Here is an 18972-nt window from a genome sequence, read left to right on the forward strand (position 1 = left end):
GACTCATTTGCCCCTTGATGGGGCTGAGCTACAGAATATGGTTATTATCAAGCCTGGTGGTAGGAGATGGTCGCTGCGATGTAGTAGCTTCAGAAGGAGATGTGAGGACAAAGGTGAAAATGGTGGTGGGGTAGTGTGTTCATGTTGTGTTCCTGGGGGGGAAGAGCATTGATACGTACTGGGTAGGTGAGGAACATGGATCTCAGATTGCTACACAGACTTTAAGGCCTTGCCACTAGTATGCGTTGCCAGATGATATTCCAAGCCCTTCCTGTTCTGTGCCAATACTATTTTAATCTACTATGCAATCTATGACTCACCTACTACTTTCCTCTGCACAGCTCTTGAATCTCTCATACTAATAGTCCTATATTTGCTCATCCATCCCCTTAGTTATTCATGGGCAGCCTCCAAGCACTTGGCTGGTCCAAAACACTCTCTGTGTTCACTACCAAGTTCCATGGAATGCACGAATCATTTTCTCACAACAAGAAGGAGGACCTGTGTTTCTGACTGTGCCTTTCACGGAGGAGGGATGCTGCTCTGGAATCAGGAGATGTGTACACCTTGTCCTTGTCAAGGTTGCTTCAATAAAGAGGCACGTTTCTATGAGAACATGTTTGAGCTCTTGGCACCCTTTCTCACCTGTCTCAAGTCTATGCTGCCTTTTGAAAGCAAAACCTTCTGCCCCATGCTGGGTGAGGAGGAGCATGCTTTTAATTCCAGCACCCGGGAGCCAGAGGCAGGTGGATCTCTGAGTTTGAAGCCAGCCTAGTCTACAGAGTGAGTTCCAGGACAGCCAGGGTTACACAGAGAAACCCTTCCTCAAAAAACAAAACACAAACCAAACCAAACCAAACCAAACCAAACCAAAATAAACCAAAACAAGCCCAAAGCCTTCTGCTCCAAGCTACCTGAAGCCAACCTGGTGATTCTTGGAATCAGCTCGGAAGCTCTCCAATCTATCTTCTTGTTCCTTTCTCTGCCTCTCATCACAATTCTGCTTTTGCATCTCACAGACATCTCTAGGTAAGAAACTCTAGACTCTCCCATTTATGTAGGAAATTGTGTTTTCATTGCTTAGAACTTCTGGACTCTAACTGATGAGATCTCATGGACCTTTGTCTCTCAGACTCCCCTTAGTATCTCACTCATTGAAACCCCCCTGTTCTCCCTGATCACCAGATCTCAACTGGCTTCTCTTCTCATTTGGTTTTTAATTTCTTTTCTTCTTCCAGTTACTCTTAAAAGCTGTTCAACCTAGTCTACTGCTTTGGAGCTGAGGTCTCTCTTTCATAAAGAGGCTTCTTTGCTCCATTATTTCCTCCCCTTTGCTTGGTCATCATCTGGAAGGGAAGCCAATTTGTCTTGAAGTTATTCTTCCTGATTTCATCGTTTTTCTATCAAGTATTTGTTCATACCCATGGACTTCATAATCCAGACAATATATTATCATTTCCTGAAGTGGCATGAAAAGAAATACTCACAGAATTGTCACAATAACTGTTTGCAGGAGAATGCTAAGTATGTTGCTAACACAAAGAAAGAAGGGACACCCTGGTCAAAGAAGGCCTTAGAATTGGGTTTTGAAAGTTTTCCCAGGGAAGTGAAGCAAAGCATTCCAAAAAAAAAAAAAAAAAAGGGGGTCAGTGTGTAATAACCTAGAAATGTGGAATAACAGGGGTCACTCGGAGAAACTCTTAAGTTATTTGGTATTTGTTGAGCTTGGTGCTCAAATGGAGTCACTTCAAAGGGGTGAAGCTGAGGGCAAGAAGCTAGATGATGAACTATTAGAATATCTTGCTGAGGTCCCCTTTTGTGGATTCAAAGATGAAATTGAGCATCTCTTCCTCCAGGTGAGGTAGTACATTGTGGCTAGGTGACCACTGGGCAGAAAATGTCTATCTCTCTTGTAGACCTGTACCATTCTTGAGAGGACAGAACTTACAGGTTAGGACAGCTTAGTTCTGTCGAGACAGAATAAGCTAGTCCTTAATAATTCCTGTTTTTCAAACGTCTGTCAGATGATCCTGGGCTCTGAAGACTGATGCTCCAACTTCCCGACTTACTGGAGCTGTATGGGAAGGCAGCTGTCTCTACAACTTGTCTCAGTTCTGGAAGCTGAGTTAGGCTTCCTATAATTTCAGATTATATTGCTTGTTCTCAGATTTCTCACGGGGTTGAAAGACTACTTATAGTCTCATAGCCAACCCAGGCTATTTACCATTGAGAAAATATATTTGAGAAGATAGTTCTCAGATAGTATACAAGCTAAACCAGGACATAACATATGGATAAAAATAAGTCTTTTAAGTTTGGATAGGTGACAGAGTGTCCTATTTAATTGTCAAAGATGATGGACTGGATGTTAGGTGTATCTTTTACTTTTTAAATTACAAAATGGTAATAAAACATAAAAAACAAAAGCACAATGCGCACCATAAAATTGAAAAAAAAAAGAAAAAGAAAAGTGTCTCAGTTCATGACTTTTTTTGTTCTGTTACTTTAAGAAGTTCACGAGATTGTTACTAGGTAGGGACATGGAATGAGAGACAACCAAAAACAAAAAACAAAAACAAACAAACAAAAAAACCTCTTGCCAAATGTGATATGTGATGGTTAGTTTCAAATATGAACTTGGTGAGTCTAGAATGACTGGGGTTATAGCCTCTGGCCATGCCTGTGAGGCTTATGTGGATCATGTCAAGATGGGAAGACCTGCTCATGGTGGGTAGAATTCTTCCATGGGCTAGGAACCTGGACTGTCTAAAGGGAAGAACGTGAGCTATGCACATGTATTCATAACTGTTCCTTCACTGTGGGTTCAGTGTGACTCCCTGCCTCAAGCTCCCGCTGCTCTGTCTTCCTTATCATGATAGACTGTAACCTGGAACTGTGGGCCGGAATAAATGCAAGGACAAGGATGTCGGGAGGGAAGATGCTATTGTGTGGTGAGAGGTGGGGTCCATGGTATGGGTACTGCTCAGACACGTTCCTTCTGTTTTGCAGCCATGGTTGAAGGCCTTCAGGTCACAGTGCCTGACAAGAAGAAGGTGGCCATGCTCTTCCAGCCCACTGTGCTTCGCTGCCACTTCTCCACGTCCTCCCACCAGCCTGCGGTGGTGCAATGGAAGTTCAAATCCTACTGCCAGGATCGCATGGGAGAATCCTTGGGCATGTCTTCTCCCAGAGCCCAAGCTCTCAGCAAGAGGAACCTAGAATGGGACCCCTACTTGGATTGTTTAGACAGCAGAAGGACCGTCCGAGTGGTAGCTTCGAAACAGGGCTCGACTGTTACCTTGGGAGATTTCTACAGGGGCAGAGAGATCACGATAGTTCATGGTAATGATGCCTTTGTTCTGAATCTAGGGTGTGTGTGTGGGAGGTTCAGGGTTTTCCCAGACACAGGGAAAGTTTGTCTCTTATCTGTTTAGTTACTCAAGGAACTGATTTTGTGGGAGACGGGAGAAGCAAGAGCCCTGGCATTTTGCTCTGAATGATAGGGAGGGGGTATGGACAATATAGTACGTAGGAAACACAGACATAAGCTCTGGAGTAGGCTTTCAGAGCCTGGTCTCCAATCTCAGAGATTGTTGTCAGAACTGTTTGAAATGAGTTTTAGCAGAAGAACTCAAAGCAGACATTCTGTACCTCAATATTGCCCTTCCTGCCTCTTTACTGACCCTGAAAAGTGGACTTTCCTAAAAATCCCTTTTCCTAGAGAAGGGATTCATGGAAGCTACAGAGCCAGGAGGACCAATCAATTCCACCCTCTCTTCCACCCTTTCTCCAGCTCCCTAAAGCTTTAGATAAGAAAAGTCACATGTCTTTTGTAATGTGAGTCACAAGTCTCATGACCTATTTGATTACTAAATTATTTGAAGGAATCAATTTATTTCTAGGAACCCAGAATTATTTGGGAAATTACCCTGTACTTAGATGCTACTGTTCAAAGGCATCAACTATTCCTGCTAGAACTACATCTATTTGTGGCTGTACCCTAATTATTCTCTTGCCTTAAGGATGCTAGTTTGTATTATTTTGTTTGAAATGAACTTAGCATTTTCCAATCAGTATCTGGGCAAAGAAATAAAATTCCATAGATGTCCAGAAGGGTGGTCCTGTCCCAGGCCCCATTGTTCAATGCCTTCCTTCCAGAGGACAGAGGTTTAGGAGCAGGTCTTCCTTTTTCTGATAACAGATGCAGATCTTCAGATTGGAAAGCTCATGTGGGGAGACAGCGGGCTCTACTACTGTATCATCACCACCCCTGATGACCTGGAAGGCAAAAATGAGGACTCTGTGGAACTGCTGGTGTTGGGTGAGTGAAAACCAGGGGCAACGTTTTCATCTTAGGCTGCTTGCATCCTGTTCATTTTCTCTCTGCATGCATTAGCAGACTGCATACGTGATTTTTATCTTTCGTGTGTAGACAAGCCTGTTGTTGTAGAATATTCTCCTTCTAGGTTGTAGCTCTGCTCATCACGCCTTGCTTCTGGAAGGCTGTGGCTTTCTTTTGGAGCATTGTGAGAAGTGTTTCTGGTCTCCTGAGTGTCCCTACCTTTCCTACTTTCACCTTTATCCCCGATTTCCCTTACTCTTTCTTGTCTTTTTACATGGTAGCTAATTACGTGAGAGAAGACCCCTGGGGTCTTCCAAGACGTGTACACACCAGTGAGCTCTATCTCCTTTTAGCCTCTACTATCTTTCAAAGGCCTCTGGCATTTTCTTGAACAATTTGTCTTTACTTAAGATAATCACAAGCAAGGTGTCCGTAAGCCAGAGAGTCTAGTAATGAGATGCATCCAATGAGAAGCGCTGTTTGGAGGTGTGCTAAGTTTAACCGGAAGTGTCGGAGTTATTCTCAAGCAAATACTTGTAATTCTTACTAATATTAACTGATTCATAGCTGAAAACTCCTTGCTTTAGCCACTTTTCCTCTTGTGGACTGGAGGAATGTTCAGGGGAAATGATCTCTTTGAAAGCTGAGTGAATATTTTGTGTTTCATTAATGTTGGTTAGATAAACAAACAAACAAACAAACAAACAAACAGAAAACCCAAAAACCAATAACAACTTATATCAAACCAACACAGAAAACAAAAAAATGCCCTCTGTCAATTGTAAAGAAGAAATAATTGAGGATATACTCTCTAAACTGTTTTCAGAAGACATGGTGGTTTTGCGTTTGTTTTTCTTGTAGCCTCCAAAAGTGAGTTGATAGGGCACATCCTAGACTGCCTTGTTTGAAATGTAAATGAAGCTTAAGACTGATTTTTTTTTTATTTTTCCCTCTGTGAGAATCTCGATACCTAGGGATAAAGTGGCATTTTCTATTTAGAATTTTTAGGTTCTGTCATGACTTTGGCAAAGCAATAGCTCTCGTGCCTCAGTCTTAGAGTCTACAAACTGAACTAAGGTAATATTGCTCTTTCTTGTTAGAAGGCTGACTTACACATAATCGTTAGGGCCAACATAGGAACTAAACTGCTGTAGTTTGTAGAAAAGGCAGGGGATATGAATTATTCAACGGAAATTAAAGGTGTAAAAGACTTATTGACAATGTCAAGAACACAGAGAGAGAGACTTGAGCTCTGCTGTGGTTTCTTTTTAAATCAGACAGAATCTAAGAGATACATTTTCCCCTAATCTTAGAACTCTAATAGCCAAGTTTGCAGCAACAAGAAGTTTGTTTGAGCTTTCAGTTAGGTAATTGCGAGCACGGCTATTGGACCGAGGCAGCCATCTGCAGAGAAGTAATTGTGTGTGGAGGGTAAGAAACCACTTTAGATAATTTGGTCCCACCTCAGCAGACGGGGCTCGGGGAATGAATGGATGCAAAGTTTTGTTATCTGAGGATGTACTAAAGTACACATCCCTCTGGATCCAATCCAAGCTAACTGTGGGTGGAGGAGGTCCTTGTTGGGTCTCACAGGGGTCAGCAGCTGGTGAGTGAACAGAAGGCTCAATGGCGGTGGTCACCAGTGATGGGAGGAGAGATGACGAGCAGGGCTCAGTACTGAGAAGAGGTGACCACAAATGCAGGACACTGCAGCCAGAGCCCTACACAAGAGCGGGGCCACTAAACCAATGCACTGGAGGGACGCCTACAGCCCTGCTCTGCTCTATGCTAATTAGAAATTTCTAGAATGGGATAATTCGCCATGGACAATTTTGGACAAGACTACTTATGTCCATTATTTATATGAATTGATTTCAATCTATGAAAAATTTTTGAGCACATTAAAATACCAAGGACCAAATTCTGAATCTTTATCTTGGAGTCCCTTTATAATTTTTTTTTTCAAAATACTGTCACATTAAAAAGAAACTAGAAGTGTTTGGTTGTTATATTCTGAAGACCATTTTGTTTAATAGTCTTTTTTTTTCTTTGAGACCAGGAAAATAACCTGATTTCTGGGTTTTCTGTCAAAGAATGAGGTGGCCTGAAAAGATTACTGGGGTTCATAGCTTGGTAATTACAACACCGTAAACTAGTGGTTGTTGAGGGTTTTTTTTTTTTTTTTTTTTTTTTTTGTAAGGAATGGCTAGAGGATTCATTTTAGTAAAAAGAAGGACTTAAAGGCCAAAGGATGTGCTTTCAATATTTGGAATGAAGGCTTGTACAAGAGGCATTGGAAACATACTCCATGCCTGGCAGGTGGTTCATTAGCAGGAGCAGCGCAGAGCTGGAGGTTGTTGCAGAAGCTCAGATGAAAGGTATGAGATTCTGAACCAGAATAGGAAGTGGAGACACCTTAACCACAGTTCTGAGACCAAAGCAATTGATCCTGGGGATGTATAGAAGGAAGTGAGGGAGATGAATCAAACAGTATGCAAGGATTTCTAACTAGATGGGTAACCAGCCGTCCCATTAACTAAGAAAGAGGACATGGGTGGAAATGCAGATTAGAGAAGAAGAGGGATGAGTTAGGTTTTGGACATGTAGAATTTAAGATGTCTGTGGAACACCAACAGGGCTCCAGGGGTTGTGTTTCATTGGGACATAAACCGATGACATTAAGTAACTAATGTAAGGACTTACCTGGACACAATCATTGGTCATAATCTCCATCTAGGTATATAAGTGATTATTAGTGACAGGTTCATTAGAACCTATGGTTGAAAGCACTAGTTCTGGTTAACTTAAGGGAAAAGAAAAGAAACAAAGGGGAAAAAAAGAATGCACTGGAGAGTATCAAAAGCAAAAGGAGACCTGAAGAGCTTACTTTCTTAGGAAAGAACTTATTAGCCTGTACACAAACATCTCCTAACCTCAGTGACTTTTCTGCCCAGAAGTGTATTTCTACATTTGTTACATTCAGACAAGTAGCTCCCCTCCAAGTGGCGGCATGGGGTTCTAGGCTTCTCTATGGTTTGGCTCTACTGTTAGACTTCTGCTCCCAGCTACAGGCGGGTGGAGATGGGGTGGGAATGGACAAACATATGGATGGCCAACTCTAGCTTCTTAGGATCCTGATCTAGTAGTGACATAGAACACTTCTTTAGTCGGGTTTTTTTCATTCCTTCATTATTCATTCACATTACATCTAGATTGATCGCAGCCTCCACCTCTCCTCCCAGTCCCACCCTCACAAGCCCCTCCTCCTGCTACCCCCTCCCCTTCTCCTCAGAGAAGGGGAAGCCTCCCTTGAGTACTACCAAAGGTACATCAAGTCTCAGCAGGACTAAGGGCATCCTCTCCCACTGAGACCCTGCCAGGCAGTCAGCTAGGGGAAGGGGATCCAATGGCAAGCAAGAGTCAGAAACAGGGCTGGGCAGTGTTGGTGCATGCCTTTAATCCCAGCACTTGGGAGGCAGAGACAGGTGGATTTCTGAGTTTGAGACTGGCCTGGTCTACAGAGTGAGTTCCAGGACAGCCAGGGCTACACAGAAACCCTGTCTCAAAACAAAACAAAACAAAACAAAACAAAACAAAACAAAACAAACAAAACGAGTCAGAAACAGCTCCCTCCCCACTCTAGTTATTAAGGGACCTACATGAAGACGAAGCTGTGTATCTGCTGCAAATGTGGAGGGTCCTGCCCCAAATGCTCTTTGGTTGGTGGTTCAGTCTATGAATCCCTATGGGGCCAGGTTAGTTGACTCTGTAGGTCTTTTCTTTAGTCATTTTTGGAAGAAATAGAAGACCATAACAGTGGCTAAAATAGTAGTTGTTGTCAGCATTGTTAGAGATGCTGTAGGGCTCCTGGCTTTATATTGTGGAAAGTGTTGAAAAATATCTTTTGGGCTCCCTTGGTAGAAAAAAAAAACAACCTTAAATGTTATTTTCCCAACAAAAATAATTAGCCTTAAGAGAGAAATCCCAATTGGCCCAATTAGGTCAGTTGTCCACTGCTCAGCCCTGGGAAGTCAGAGGCTCTTGGGGGATAGTCCACCAATACAAAGAGAGTGAATACCTGAATACCCACAACACCAAGTAAATGTCATCTGAAGTGATGCCAGTGCTGTGCCCACTCACACTGAAAATAAGCTGTAATTCACAATGCTTTCCTGTAATACTTTTATGGGGTAGGAGAATAGCAATTATTCTCCCCATCTTCCAATTAAAGAAAACCAGTGCCTTGCTGTTACGGCTGTACTCCAGGTTTTAAAAGGTGTCAGTGATTAAACCCTATTGCTTTTAATCCCCAATTTTATCTGTTTTCATAATACTACAAGTCCTGTGTATGCTAAGATGCTATAGATTAAGCTATGTACTAAAAATGTGGTTGCTGCTAGGGACTATAGGTCAGGATTTCAACTCACCCCAGGCTTGGTTCCTTTGTTTTCTGCATTTCTTCCTTAATCTCTCTATAACCATTGACCTAGGCCTTCACTTCAAGGACATAGTTGCTCTTGTCTAGATTGAATACCTCCCCACTGAGCATGAGTCACTCCTCCTTCCACCCCATACATCTGAACCTCAGTGGCTATGAAAGTTTGTTCAGAGGTTTCAGAAATATCCAACAATGCATGATTCACAGAAATGGGAGGACAACCACTGTTTCAACATTAAACAGGAAAACTATTCCAAACACCCTTTGCTGTCTTTTTGATGATTCAGAAGGTAAAGTCATTCTGAAGTTGGAAAAGCGCATGGTGTTTTGGTGCTTTGAGATGGCCGTCACTGATACCTTAGAAATATTTAGACAGGGTGGATGCTGGCAGGGCTGCACCAGCAGACAGTCACAGAAGGTGGGATGTCCAGAAATCAGCCATTTAGGATTAGACATTGGTCTGGGAGCAGTGGCAAAGATTGGCTGTCACCATGCCACTGTTTGGGTAGGAATAAAGTTCCCTGGGGCAGCTCCAGCTGGCAGGAAGAAGAATTCACCATTTCAGGAAGGCCCCTGCAGGGAAGTTATTATTTTAAAATCTAAAAGCAGCCTGCCTTGTTCTTACTTCTTTCTGTGTACCATATAAGGGCCTGACCTTTTCTTTCTGATGTCCCTTGTAATAGCTTGTTGTTTAAAGGTCTTTAATTTTAAAAAGGGGACAGAGACCCCCGTGGAGATGAGGCTGAACACTCCTGCCTCTAGCCTGGGATTAGAATAAGAGGACCTGAGCCAAAGGGTGCTTAGCTCAAGCTAATGGTAAATAACAGATTTTTTCACATTTGAAATTATAGGTGGTCGGCAGAAATCACAGAAGCTCCCTCTCTGATGAGCTGTAACACATAGAACAAGTTCAATCCAGGTTGCCTAGATACGAGGAAAACAATATGGCTTTCCACAGGCCTTTCAGTGATTTTTTTTTTAAATTTCATTTCAAAGGCCCCTGGATTTAAAAATTAATTATCCATAGAAGGCAGTTAGTCTCTCAAATTGCCATTCGTTGCTTCGTTTTCAATATTGTTTCTGTTTCAGAAAAAAAAAAGATTTTTCTTATTGATCATACTGTAAACCAAACACGAAAGTAGAGAAGAAATCATCCCCGCTAAGCTTAGTCTTTTGAGCTGTCACGTTTCCTTAGTTATTTTGATCGCCAGGGATGGAGGTTCTAACTAACTTGGGAGTATCTTTTTGCTTAAGTAACAGGCAAACCCCAGGGGCATTCCCAGATTCAATAAATGAGTTCTGGTGGCAGGTCAGTGTGTCACAGAGCCAGTCTGTCCTTGCCTCTCCCTCCTGCTCACTCCTCAGCTCCAAAAGGGCAAGGTCTCTTCTCATGAAGCAATGAGGACCCGGACAGGCCCCTGCCTCAGAAGGATAGCTCTCTCTCTATTCTCTCTGCATAGTTCCTGTAATAGTCTTGTTGGAGGAAGGCAGTCAGCCCCTATTGGGGCTGCAAAGGGAAGAAGAAACCCTTTCCTGAAGGAAACCAGGCAGTTGTTTCCAAATGAAGACGAAAGGAATGCCAGGCAGGCAAAAACACACACTGTTAACATTTTGTGGAATTCATCATCAGTTTCTGCTTCTTTATGGGCCAAATGTAGTGCTAACGGAGGAGGCCAGAAATAGGTGTGCTCTCAGCAGGTCCTTGCAGAGTAGGCACCAATTTGGGATTGATTCTTTAACATAAATACAATGCTGCAGAATTACCTTTGTCTTCCTGTCACTTTCCTATTTTTCCCTCCATCTCCTCCTGGGACCTAAGAATACAGCATAGACTACCTAGACAAGTAAAAGAATGGGCAAGCATGGGTCTTTTTTTTTTTTCTTTCTTAATTCAAGCTATTCACAGTCCTGTGTCTGGTAGAAATAAATGTCTCTGCTCACTGGTATTTTTAAAAGCCATTAAGAACCGAATAACTAATCAATGAATCTTGGGGAGGGGTTATCTCCCACGAGGTGACTTAGGGCTATTTAATGGAAGTATTTCCTAAGATCATGTGGAAATGCCCTAGCACCCACCCCTGCATTCCTGCAGTTCCAGTTTGAATCCCGTCCCACATCCCAGTGATTTTAGCTCAGGCTGTTCAGACAGGCTACTTTTGCCAAGACTCCCCCTCCCCCTTATCTTCCTCTTTGCCAGCCACAGCCTGGTGCTGCTAACCAGGGAGATTTGCCTATTAGAAGGGCCTCAGCTCCCAGAGTTCCCATGGCAACAGCCTCCTTGGAGGTCTTTTGTTGCCTGCTACAACTTTGATCTCAGAGAGTGGCTGCTGCTGTTTCCCTCTGGAAGATTTACAAACAGAGGAAGAAGGGTAAAAGAATTGGGGAAGAAAAAAAGAAGTTTACTCCTGGCAGAAGGGAGAGAGGGAAAAAAAATGAATTACAAGAGCCATCCTCTGGCCCTAAGTTTAGAGGGAGCCTTCAGAACTTCTTAATTCTCTGCATTTCTCTCCCTACATTTCCCTACAGTCTGCAGACTTGACCATGCTTCAGAGTTGGGCTCATCCCTAGCAGGGTGGAAACGTCCTACTTCAGCACACTCCGGCACCTGCAGAATTCTAGATGGGCTGAGATAATCCCAAAGACTCCCATGAATAGAGGGACTAAAATGAGGAGTGGGCTTTTTCTGGCCAATGCTCTAATGTTTTCTCCAACCTCAGTCTTATCCCTGGCCTGGTCTGCCCTAAACTTTCCTTAGACATCTCTGTTTGTTTGTTTGTTTTTATGAAGAGTGAGAAAATGTGTTGAAAGGAAAAAGGAGAGCCAGAGTTTACCCAGGCATCTAACTTGCCTTAGAAACTATAGCTAGGAGGAGAAGAGGTATGAGTCCCTCCAAGACATGGAGCCAAGCCTTTGATGTTTTGCGGGAGCTTCTCTTAGCTTCAAGAACTCATTGCATAGGCCTAATCTTGCTCACTGATAGACACCACAGAGCAGGTCAGTATCGCTTCAGTTCAGATTCCTACTTAAATTGTGATTAAAAAAAATTTAATGAGTATTTTTAGCTGTACTGGGATTCCACACAGTGAAGACACAAAATACATAAATGACTCCATTGTGTCAGTGTTAAAATGTTGTGTTCTTTGTGAAGATAAAAGTTGTGGTTTGGTGGCAATGAAAGAACAGTGAAAAAAATTAAAGTTGTGTTGTGTTTGGATAGTCAATGTCTATGCCATGGATTCTCAATAGAGGGCCGCTTTGCCTTCCAGGAGACGTTTGGCAAAGTTTGGAAGCCTGTTTTGCTTGTCACACTGGCCAGGAGTCACGAACCAAGTGAGTGGAGGATGGGAAGGCTTTGGAGCCCACTATGATACAGACCAACTCACGATACTCACTCCTCTTACTTTACACAACCCAAATGCCAGCAGTGTAAGGAAGTCTGCTTGGATACTGGGTGTGGTCGTGTGAACATGGGATAGAGGCTTGGGCCCAGACAGCCCTTGGTGTACTAACATGAGCTTAGTTTCCCAATCTGTAGAAGAGAGGGGCTGTAAAAGTCACCCCAAAGGCCAATTGTTAAGATAAAAAACCGGTGGATATTAGTTCTTTCTCCTATCCCTTGCCACTCTCCACATGCCCTTCCAGTGTGTCATCCCTAATCTGAGAAAACTCTCTTTAAGGAAATCTATGTTGAGTACTCCTGCTAAATTGTTGGCTTTCCTTAAGCAGATTTAATGGGTCACTTGTGAATTGGCCATTAAGAATAGACTCACATTTTCTCACTGACACCTGAGCCCTCTTTGAAATTGTCCCGATGGTGATAAACTTGGGGTTTATCTGACCCTGCACCCTTCTTGTCTATGGGTTACCTCATTTTGGTTGCTATTGGAAACACCCTATTTTCTGAGGACTTAGGGATGTACAGCTCTCTTCAACTACCTTAATCAAGTGTTGCAGCCCAGCGGAAGAAGGGTGTCTTCACGGAACGGTAGTTGGTCAGAAAATATATCCAAAGATTTCTGACCTGTCACAGCTTTGCTCTGCCCTGCGTCGCTTAAGAAAACAAATGCGACCTGGCAGACGCTCTTCATAAGTACTCAGTCCCTCAGCCACCCCAGCCCAGGCTGGGGCCAAGCTTGCTCTCCCTTCCCTCCTCACAAGCAGCACAGCTCACTATTTTTTGCCTCACTTGTTGCTCATCCCTGTGGGAGGAACAAGGCTTTCAATTAGCGAGCATTCCTGACCACCTCGGTTGCCGTGGTTACCCCGGGTGGCGCTGGAGCAGCTGGGTCAACCCGCGCACTCTCTTTGTGGTCCGTCGAGGGGGAGGGGACTCAGGGCCAGCGCTGGAGTGGGTGGTACCGGGAAATCGGCTCAGTCTCCCGAGGAAAGAATGGCAGTCCCTCAAAGCGGGTCAGGAGACAGTTCCATTTTCTCCAAAGCCAGCTGCCGCTATTCAAAGCATGCAGGTTTGGTTCACACGGGGATGGCGCCTCAGATTTTGTTGAATTGGCTTCCCAGAGAGGGCTCTGGGAAAGGGTCCTTGATGGAAGTCCTTTATACCTCAAGAGGGCTGGGCACCAAGGAAAGGGCAGGAACTCTGGCCTGCATGACCTTTGGAGCTGTGTACCCTCAGTGCCTGCCTGAGACCTCAGGGCCGGTTTTGGTTAAGGAAAGTAGTGGTCCCTGAATATTGGATCAAGCCTGGTGGATATCTTTGTGCTAATCTGTTTAACCCAGCACAATAAAGTGCAAGCAACCACACTGGTCCCCACAAACTCAATTTCCTCCTTCAGTGGCATCCCGCCATCCTCATCAATTTTTGAGTCAATCTAGCTCTCTTCTGCATGCCACCATCTCAGACCAAGTCAAGCATATTATATTACTAATGATATTTTCCATCCATTCACTGTTTGGGGGCCGGAGCTTGGATCGCTAGAGCACTTTGCTCAGCCTAAGTACCCTTGCAATCATTTTTATTATTGTTTATTAGTTTGCAGCAGCGGCGAATGCCTTTTAATTAGATCACACTGTGTCATGATGTATCCAGTGATCATTTTCTAGTTTCAATTGTGAGGGGTGTTGAGATTTTTTTTTCAACAATCTCCAACATTTTCTACATCCGGAAATTATAGTTTCATTATGTAAGTAGAGGGATTCCACAAGCACAAGCTGATTTCAGCCATTCAGTGCAAATAGCAGGAGATTAAGAGGCACCATGATGTCATGGGTGTGTGGGGGGGGGACAGCTGGAGTAAGTAGCTGTATTCCAAGCTCTATTCCTTGCTTGATTTTTAGACAGTTATACAACTTTCCTTAAGATTCTTAATCTCTCTGGTTTTCTGAAGACATAGGGTGGGGGCTGTGGTATGGACTAACCTTTGTGGTCCTTTGCAGCCATAAAATGTGATTTCAAAACGTGTAAGTAGAAGAAGTCAAGGCCTTTGACCAAACTTACAATCCACTGACAAAGAGCTGGAAGCATTTATTAACAGTTAACTGCAGATGGTCTGATGGTAGTCATTTTATAGAGAGAATTCACTGTCAGAATTATTCTCCTCTAAGTGTGTAATTTAAAGTTAACTAAAATATAAAAGACACAAAAGGAAAAAATAAACACAAGAAATGCTTAAATACATAGTTTATAAATATATGTGAAGGAAAGGGAGGCTCTATCCACATTTGTGACAGATAGTCATAAACTATATTTATTGCAAGCATGGTTACCATGGGAATATAGAATAAAATCAGGCATGTGTGTGCCCCTGGGAATTTTCCAAATATATTTGGTATTTTAAATAGCCATAGAAACAACCCTTAAAGCATGGCCATAGAAACATCTTTACACATACGGACAAGGGCCAGAGGAAGGCACCTGCTCTCCTCGGAGATGTAGGAAAGCAATATTTTTGAGGATTGGGAGGAGAAAGAGCAGAGGGTGGATACAGTACAGCCCTGCAGATGGATGCAGAGCATCTGAGGAAAGCTTGGAAGCAGATGATGAGATGTGCACTAAACAGAAAAGGGAAGCTTGGAACCACAAAGCACTGGGAAGGCATTTGCTACCCTCCTGAAGTGAAAGTTCACTCTCACAGTGCCCTGGCTTGCCTGAGAGTGTCTCTTGTAATTTTACTCAAAGAAATGGACAGAGACCACTGTGTTCCAGGCAATACAAAGACAGAAGGACTGCTCTCACCTCACCCTTACACGAGTTTCTTAACACTCTGTCTCTGCCCGCTGGATGCTGAGGAGCCAGATTTAGTCTCCGATATAGAATTCCACCTCTCTTTATACTTGGAATGCTTGAACTATCAGACTCTGAACTGTGACGGGCATAGACAGAAGCGATCTCTTAGGGTAAAATTTATATTCGTATTACATCTCTATAACGGATTCTTTTAACATACACTAGCCTGGTCTGTTTTCACTGGTGTGAGTGAGGTGGCAAGATGTTCTACTGCCTGCAGTACATTCTTGGCACTGAACACTGGCTCCAGGCTGCTGAATGTTTTCCCGTATGTTGAAACCCGATGCATTTGTGGATTGAAAACCAAACCGTTCCTTTATCTTTCCTATTAAGAGCCTACTGGATTGGGTAGAAGATTCTATAATGAGCAACATGTCAGAAGCCTAGGTAGAGGTGTGGCTTATCAAATCATGGGGATTTACTCTTGGAAAGCCTTGAAAGTTCCGATGGGTGAATGAGGGGCCTTCTGGTGTTAGGCTGCTAAGATGCTGAGCTTGGGGTATAGTCCCCGCTCTAATGGGACTTCCAGCCTGCTAACATAGGCACATATAAAGGAATCACTGCTGAGAGATAAATGTTCTGCTGAAGGTGTGTGCAGTGTCCCTGGGGAGCTTCAAAGAAGAAACATCTTACTGTAGCAGCCACACTGGGCTCTGTCAGAACGTATTTTTAGAGTCCTGTAGAGCAAGTAATAAGTACTTGACCAATGCAGTTCAAACACTTGTTTTGCTAAAGATCAAGATAAACTACCTTGAGGGCTCTGCCTACCAAGGAAAGACATTAGCACCTTGGGAGAAATGCTGCTAGGAAATGAGCTATGAAATGTGCAAAGACAAAGCTATGGGAAGGAGATGTAGGAAGTGTAGCAAGGACTATGTCTCTAGCTAAAGCCCCCTGACCAGAGGGATCTTGATGTCCAAAAGGCAAAGGAGATGGCCACTGGGTAAAAGCTTTGTTGGATAAGCATAAGGACCTAGAATTTCTGTAAGTACCAGCTGTACAGACTGCCTATAATCCCAGCTCATAGAAGGCATAGACAGAGGACATCAGAAGAAGCTGGCTAGCTAGATGTGCTGAATCAGTGGGCTCTAGGTTCAAGGGAGAGGCTCTGTCTCAAAAATTAAGGTAGAGAGCAATTCAGCAAGATTCTTGGTTTTTTGTTTGTTTGTTTGTTTGTTTGTTTACATTTTCATATCAAACGATACAATGAGACAATGAATAAAATAAATCACATTATAGCTTGTCAGATTAATAGAAGAAATTGCTATGAATAAAATCTGTGTAGGGCTTTCAGAGCAGCATGACTTTCTTTTACATTAAATATTTTCTTTATTTACATTTCAAATGTTATCCCCTTTCCCGGTTCCCCTCCCCCCCAACCCCTCTATCCCCTCCCCCATCCCCTGCTTCTATGAGGGTGTTCACCTGGGGGGGGGGGGACCCTCACCTCTCCACCCTCGAATTCCCCTACACTGGGGCATTGAGCCTTCACAGGACCAAGGGCCTCTCCTTCCGTTGATGCCCGACAAGGCCATCCTCTGCTACATATGCGCTGGAGCCATGGGTCCCTCCATATGTATTCCTTGGTTGGTGGTTTAATCCCTGGGAGCTCTGGGTGGGGAGGGTCTGGTTGGTTGATAGTGTTGTTCTTCCTATGGGGTTGCAAACCCCTTCGGCTCCTTCAGTCCTTTCCCTAACTCCTCCCTTGGGCCTGATGCCAACCTCTGGCTTCTATGTGCATGTGCACACATGCACAGAAACCTGCACACATATATGTGCCCAAGCACATGTGAACATGTATATACATGTTCACAGCATACATACACACAATCAAAGGAGGTTGACAAAATCAGACACAGCAAGAAGAAAATCCAAGTAACTAAATTAGAGTTTTTACGTTGGTGTTTGAGCTGCATGGGTGGGCATGGCTAGAATGGGCTGGTTTCCAGGAATATGTACAAACAGCTCAACTGGGGATAACTTGGAAGTGGCAGTCTGAGGAAACAGCTGGATTTGACAGTTAGGAGGTAAGAGCTGCAAATCATGCATTCACATGCTCCTTCTCTGAGCATTCATCTCAAGAACCACGTGTGGCTGTGGAGTGTATGCCAGCATGCTATGAAACTGAGGCTTGTATGTGTGCGTGCACAAGCTCTTTGGGTGCTTTGTGCTTCTGGCTTATTCATGTGGAAATTTCCTTAAAGTAATGGATTTTGCAAGCTTTGCAGAAAACTGAGCGCTCACATGAAAGCCATATTTTCTACTGATAGTTTGAGCTGTGATCTGAAAGGAGTAAATATGGCCTTCTATCCACAGGGTCTGCTTCCCCTCTTTCCCTTAGACATGAAAGTGACTTGTAATTACCTCTCTTAAGCTGAATTCTGGAAGAATAACAGTGATTCACAAGCATGGGGAAGCTCTGCTGAAACCCAGACTGTATTTACTGCTATTTTTTCCATTCTTCAAGATCAGACCCTCGCTGGTTGCGCTAGAAGAAACGATAGCACATTCCTAACTGACAGTAGCATTTCTTAGGAATTGTTATGGAAGGAGCTGGAAGCAAAGTGGTTTTCAGAAATATAAGATTGCAGCATAAATTCAATTTTTAAAATGCCTTTAGCTTCAATAAAGTCAGAATCACGGTGCAAAAGCGGCAGAGAGCCATACTTTCCTGCTGTTGACACAGTGGTGGTGTTTGTTATACCCAAACTCGTACTACATCCTGAAGTCTGACGACATTTCATTTCACCCACTTCACTGCAAGAGTCTTTCACCCACGCCTCCCTGGGGCTAACTGCACTCAAGAGCATTCTGGGGAAGCCTTTACCTCTGGAAGCATCAGTTATTGACTGTTGCTTCAGGGAAAATGAGAAGCCTGATATGTGTCTGCCTGTTAGAGCGTCAAAGTTTATGAATTTCCTCTCCATGTTTCTGATACATTCTCTCTTTAGTTGATAGTCTCCAATTACCAAACAATGAAAAAGCCTAGGGTGTAGAACAAAGGTCTCTTCATTAATCTGTCCCCCTATGATGCCCATTCTTCTGTGTCCCCAGAAGTAAGAAAGGCTAAGAGGTGTTGTGTTGTACTGTTGCTTCGGAATCTTAATTTGAACATTGGTAACCAGAGCTGTCATTCTCCACGTAGGAGCAATGTTAGAACACTGTCAAGGAACCTAAATGGCCCCTGGGGAAATCCAGCTTTTGCTGTGTGTATAAACCCTTTGGAGGTTGCAAGCTCACGATCTCAGAGTCTGTACAACCCGCAGATGTATTTTGTTTGGCTTCTCCACTATATTTAAAATATATGAATTAAGTTGCTTAACATTTTTAAAGTTATGGTATTTCACCATCAAATCTGGGGGCTGGTGAACTTGGGTAGAGGCTCCCCTTATGTATTCCCATTGAGCAACAACTGGCTAGAGCCAAACAGTGGTGACCCCATAAAGATTCGGCCATCTGCCACACTGGTTGTTCTCAGTTGTCTCACAGATAGCCAGCTGAGCTCATCTGCACCACCAGCTAGCTCCTACAGAACTTTAGGTTTGAAGTTCTGTTCGCTGAGTATCAGGTTGGAGAACTAAATATGGTATCCAAATCCAGATATTTTCCAAGCAAAAATTGGTGCCTATTAATAATCATATCAAGGCCATGGGCATAAATCAGGACTGTCTCAGAAAAAAAGATATATATATATACATATATATATATATATACATATATATATATAAATACACAAATATATGTATATATGTGTGTGTATAATGGTATATATATATAATGATATATATATATAATGGTATATATAATGGCATATATATAATGGTATATATATCAATATATACATACACACACACACACACACACACACACATATATATATATATATACCATTATATCCCAGTCCTTCCATCTACTATGAGAATACTGAGGCCACAAAGGAAGGAATTT

General features: G+C 43.1%; 1 protein-coding gene across 1 annotated transcript in view; it reads left to right on the plus strand.

Annotated features, from left to right (window-relative positions):
* Positions 1–18972, plus strand: part of Ildr2 (immunoglobulin like domain containing receptor 2) — a 57802-nt gene that overhangs the window by 15594 nt on the left and 23236 nt on the right. Inside the window, exons 3-4 of the mRNA XM_028760334.1 lie at positions 3010–3342; positions 4202–4321. Coding sequence (XP_028616167.1) covers positions 3010–3342; positions 4202–4321 — 453 coding nt within the window. The remainder of the gene's footprint in view (positions 1–3009; positions 3343–4201; positions 4322–18972) is intronic.

The sequence above is a fragment of the Grammomys surdaster genome, unplaced genomic scaffold (assembly GCF_004785775.1).
Source record: "Grammomys surdaster isolate TR1022 unplaced genomic scaffold, NIH_TR_1.0 130, whole genome shotgun sequence".
NCBI lineage: Eukaryota > Metazoa > Chordata > Mammalia > Rodentia > Muridae > Grammomys > Grammomys surdaster.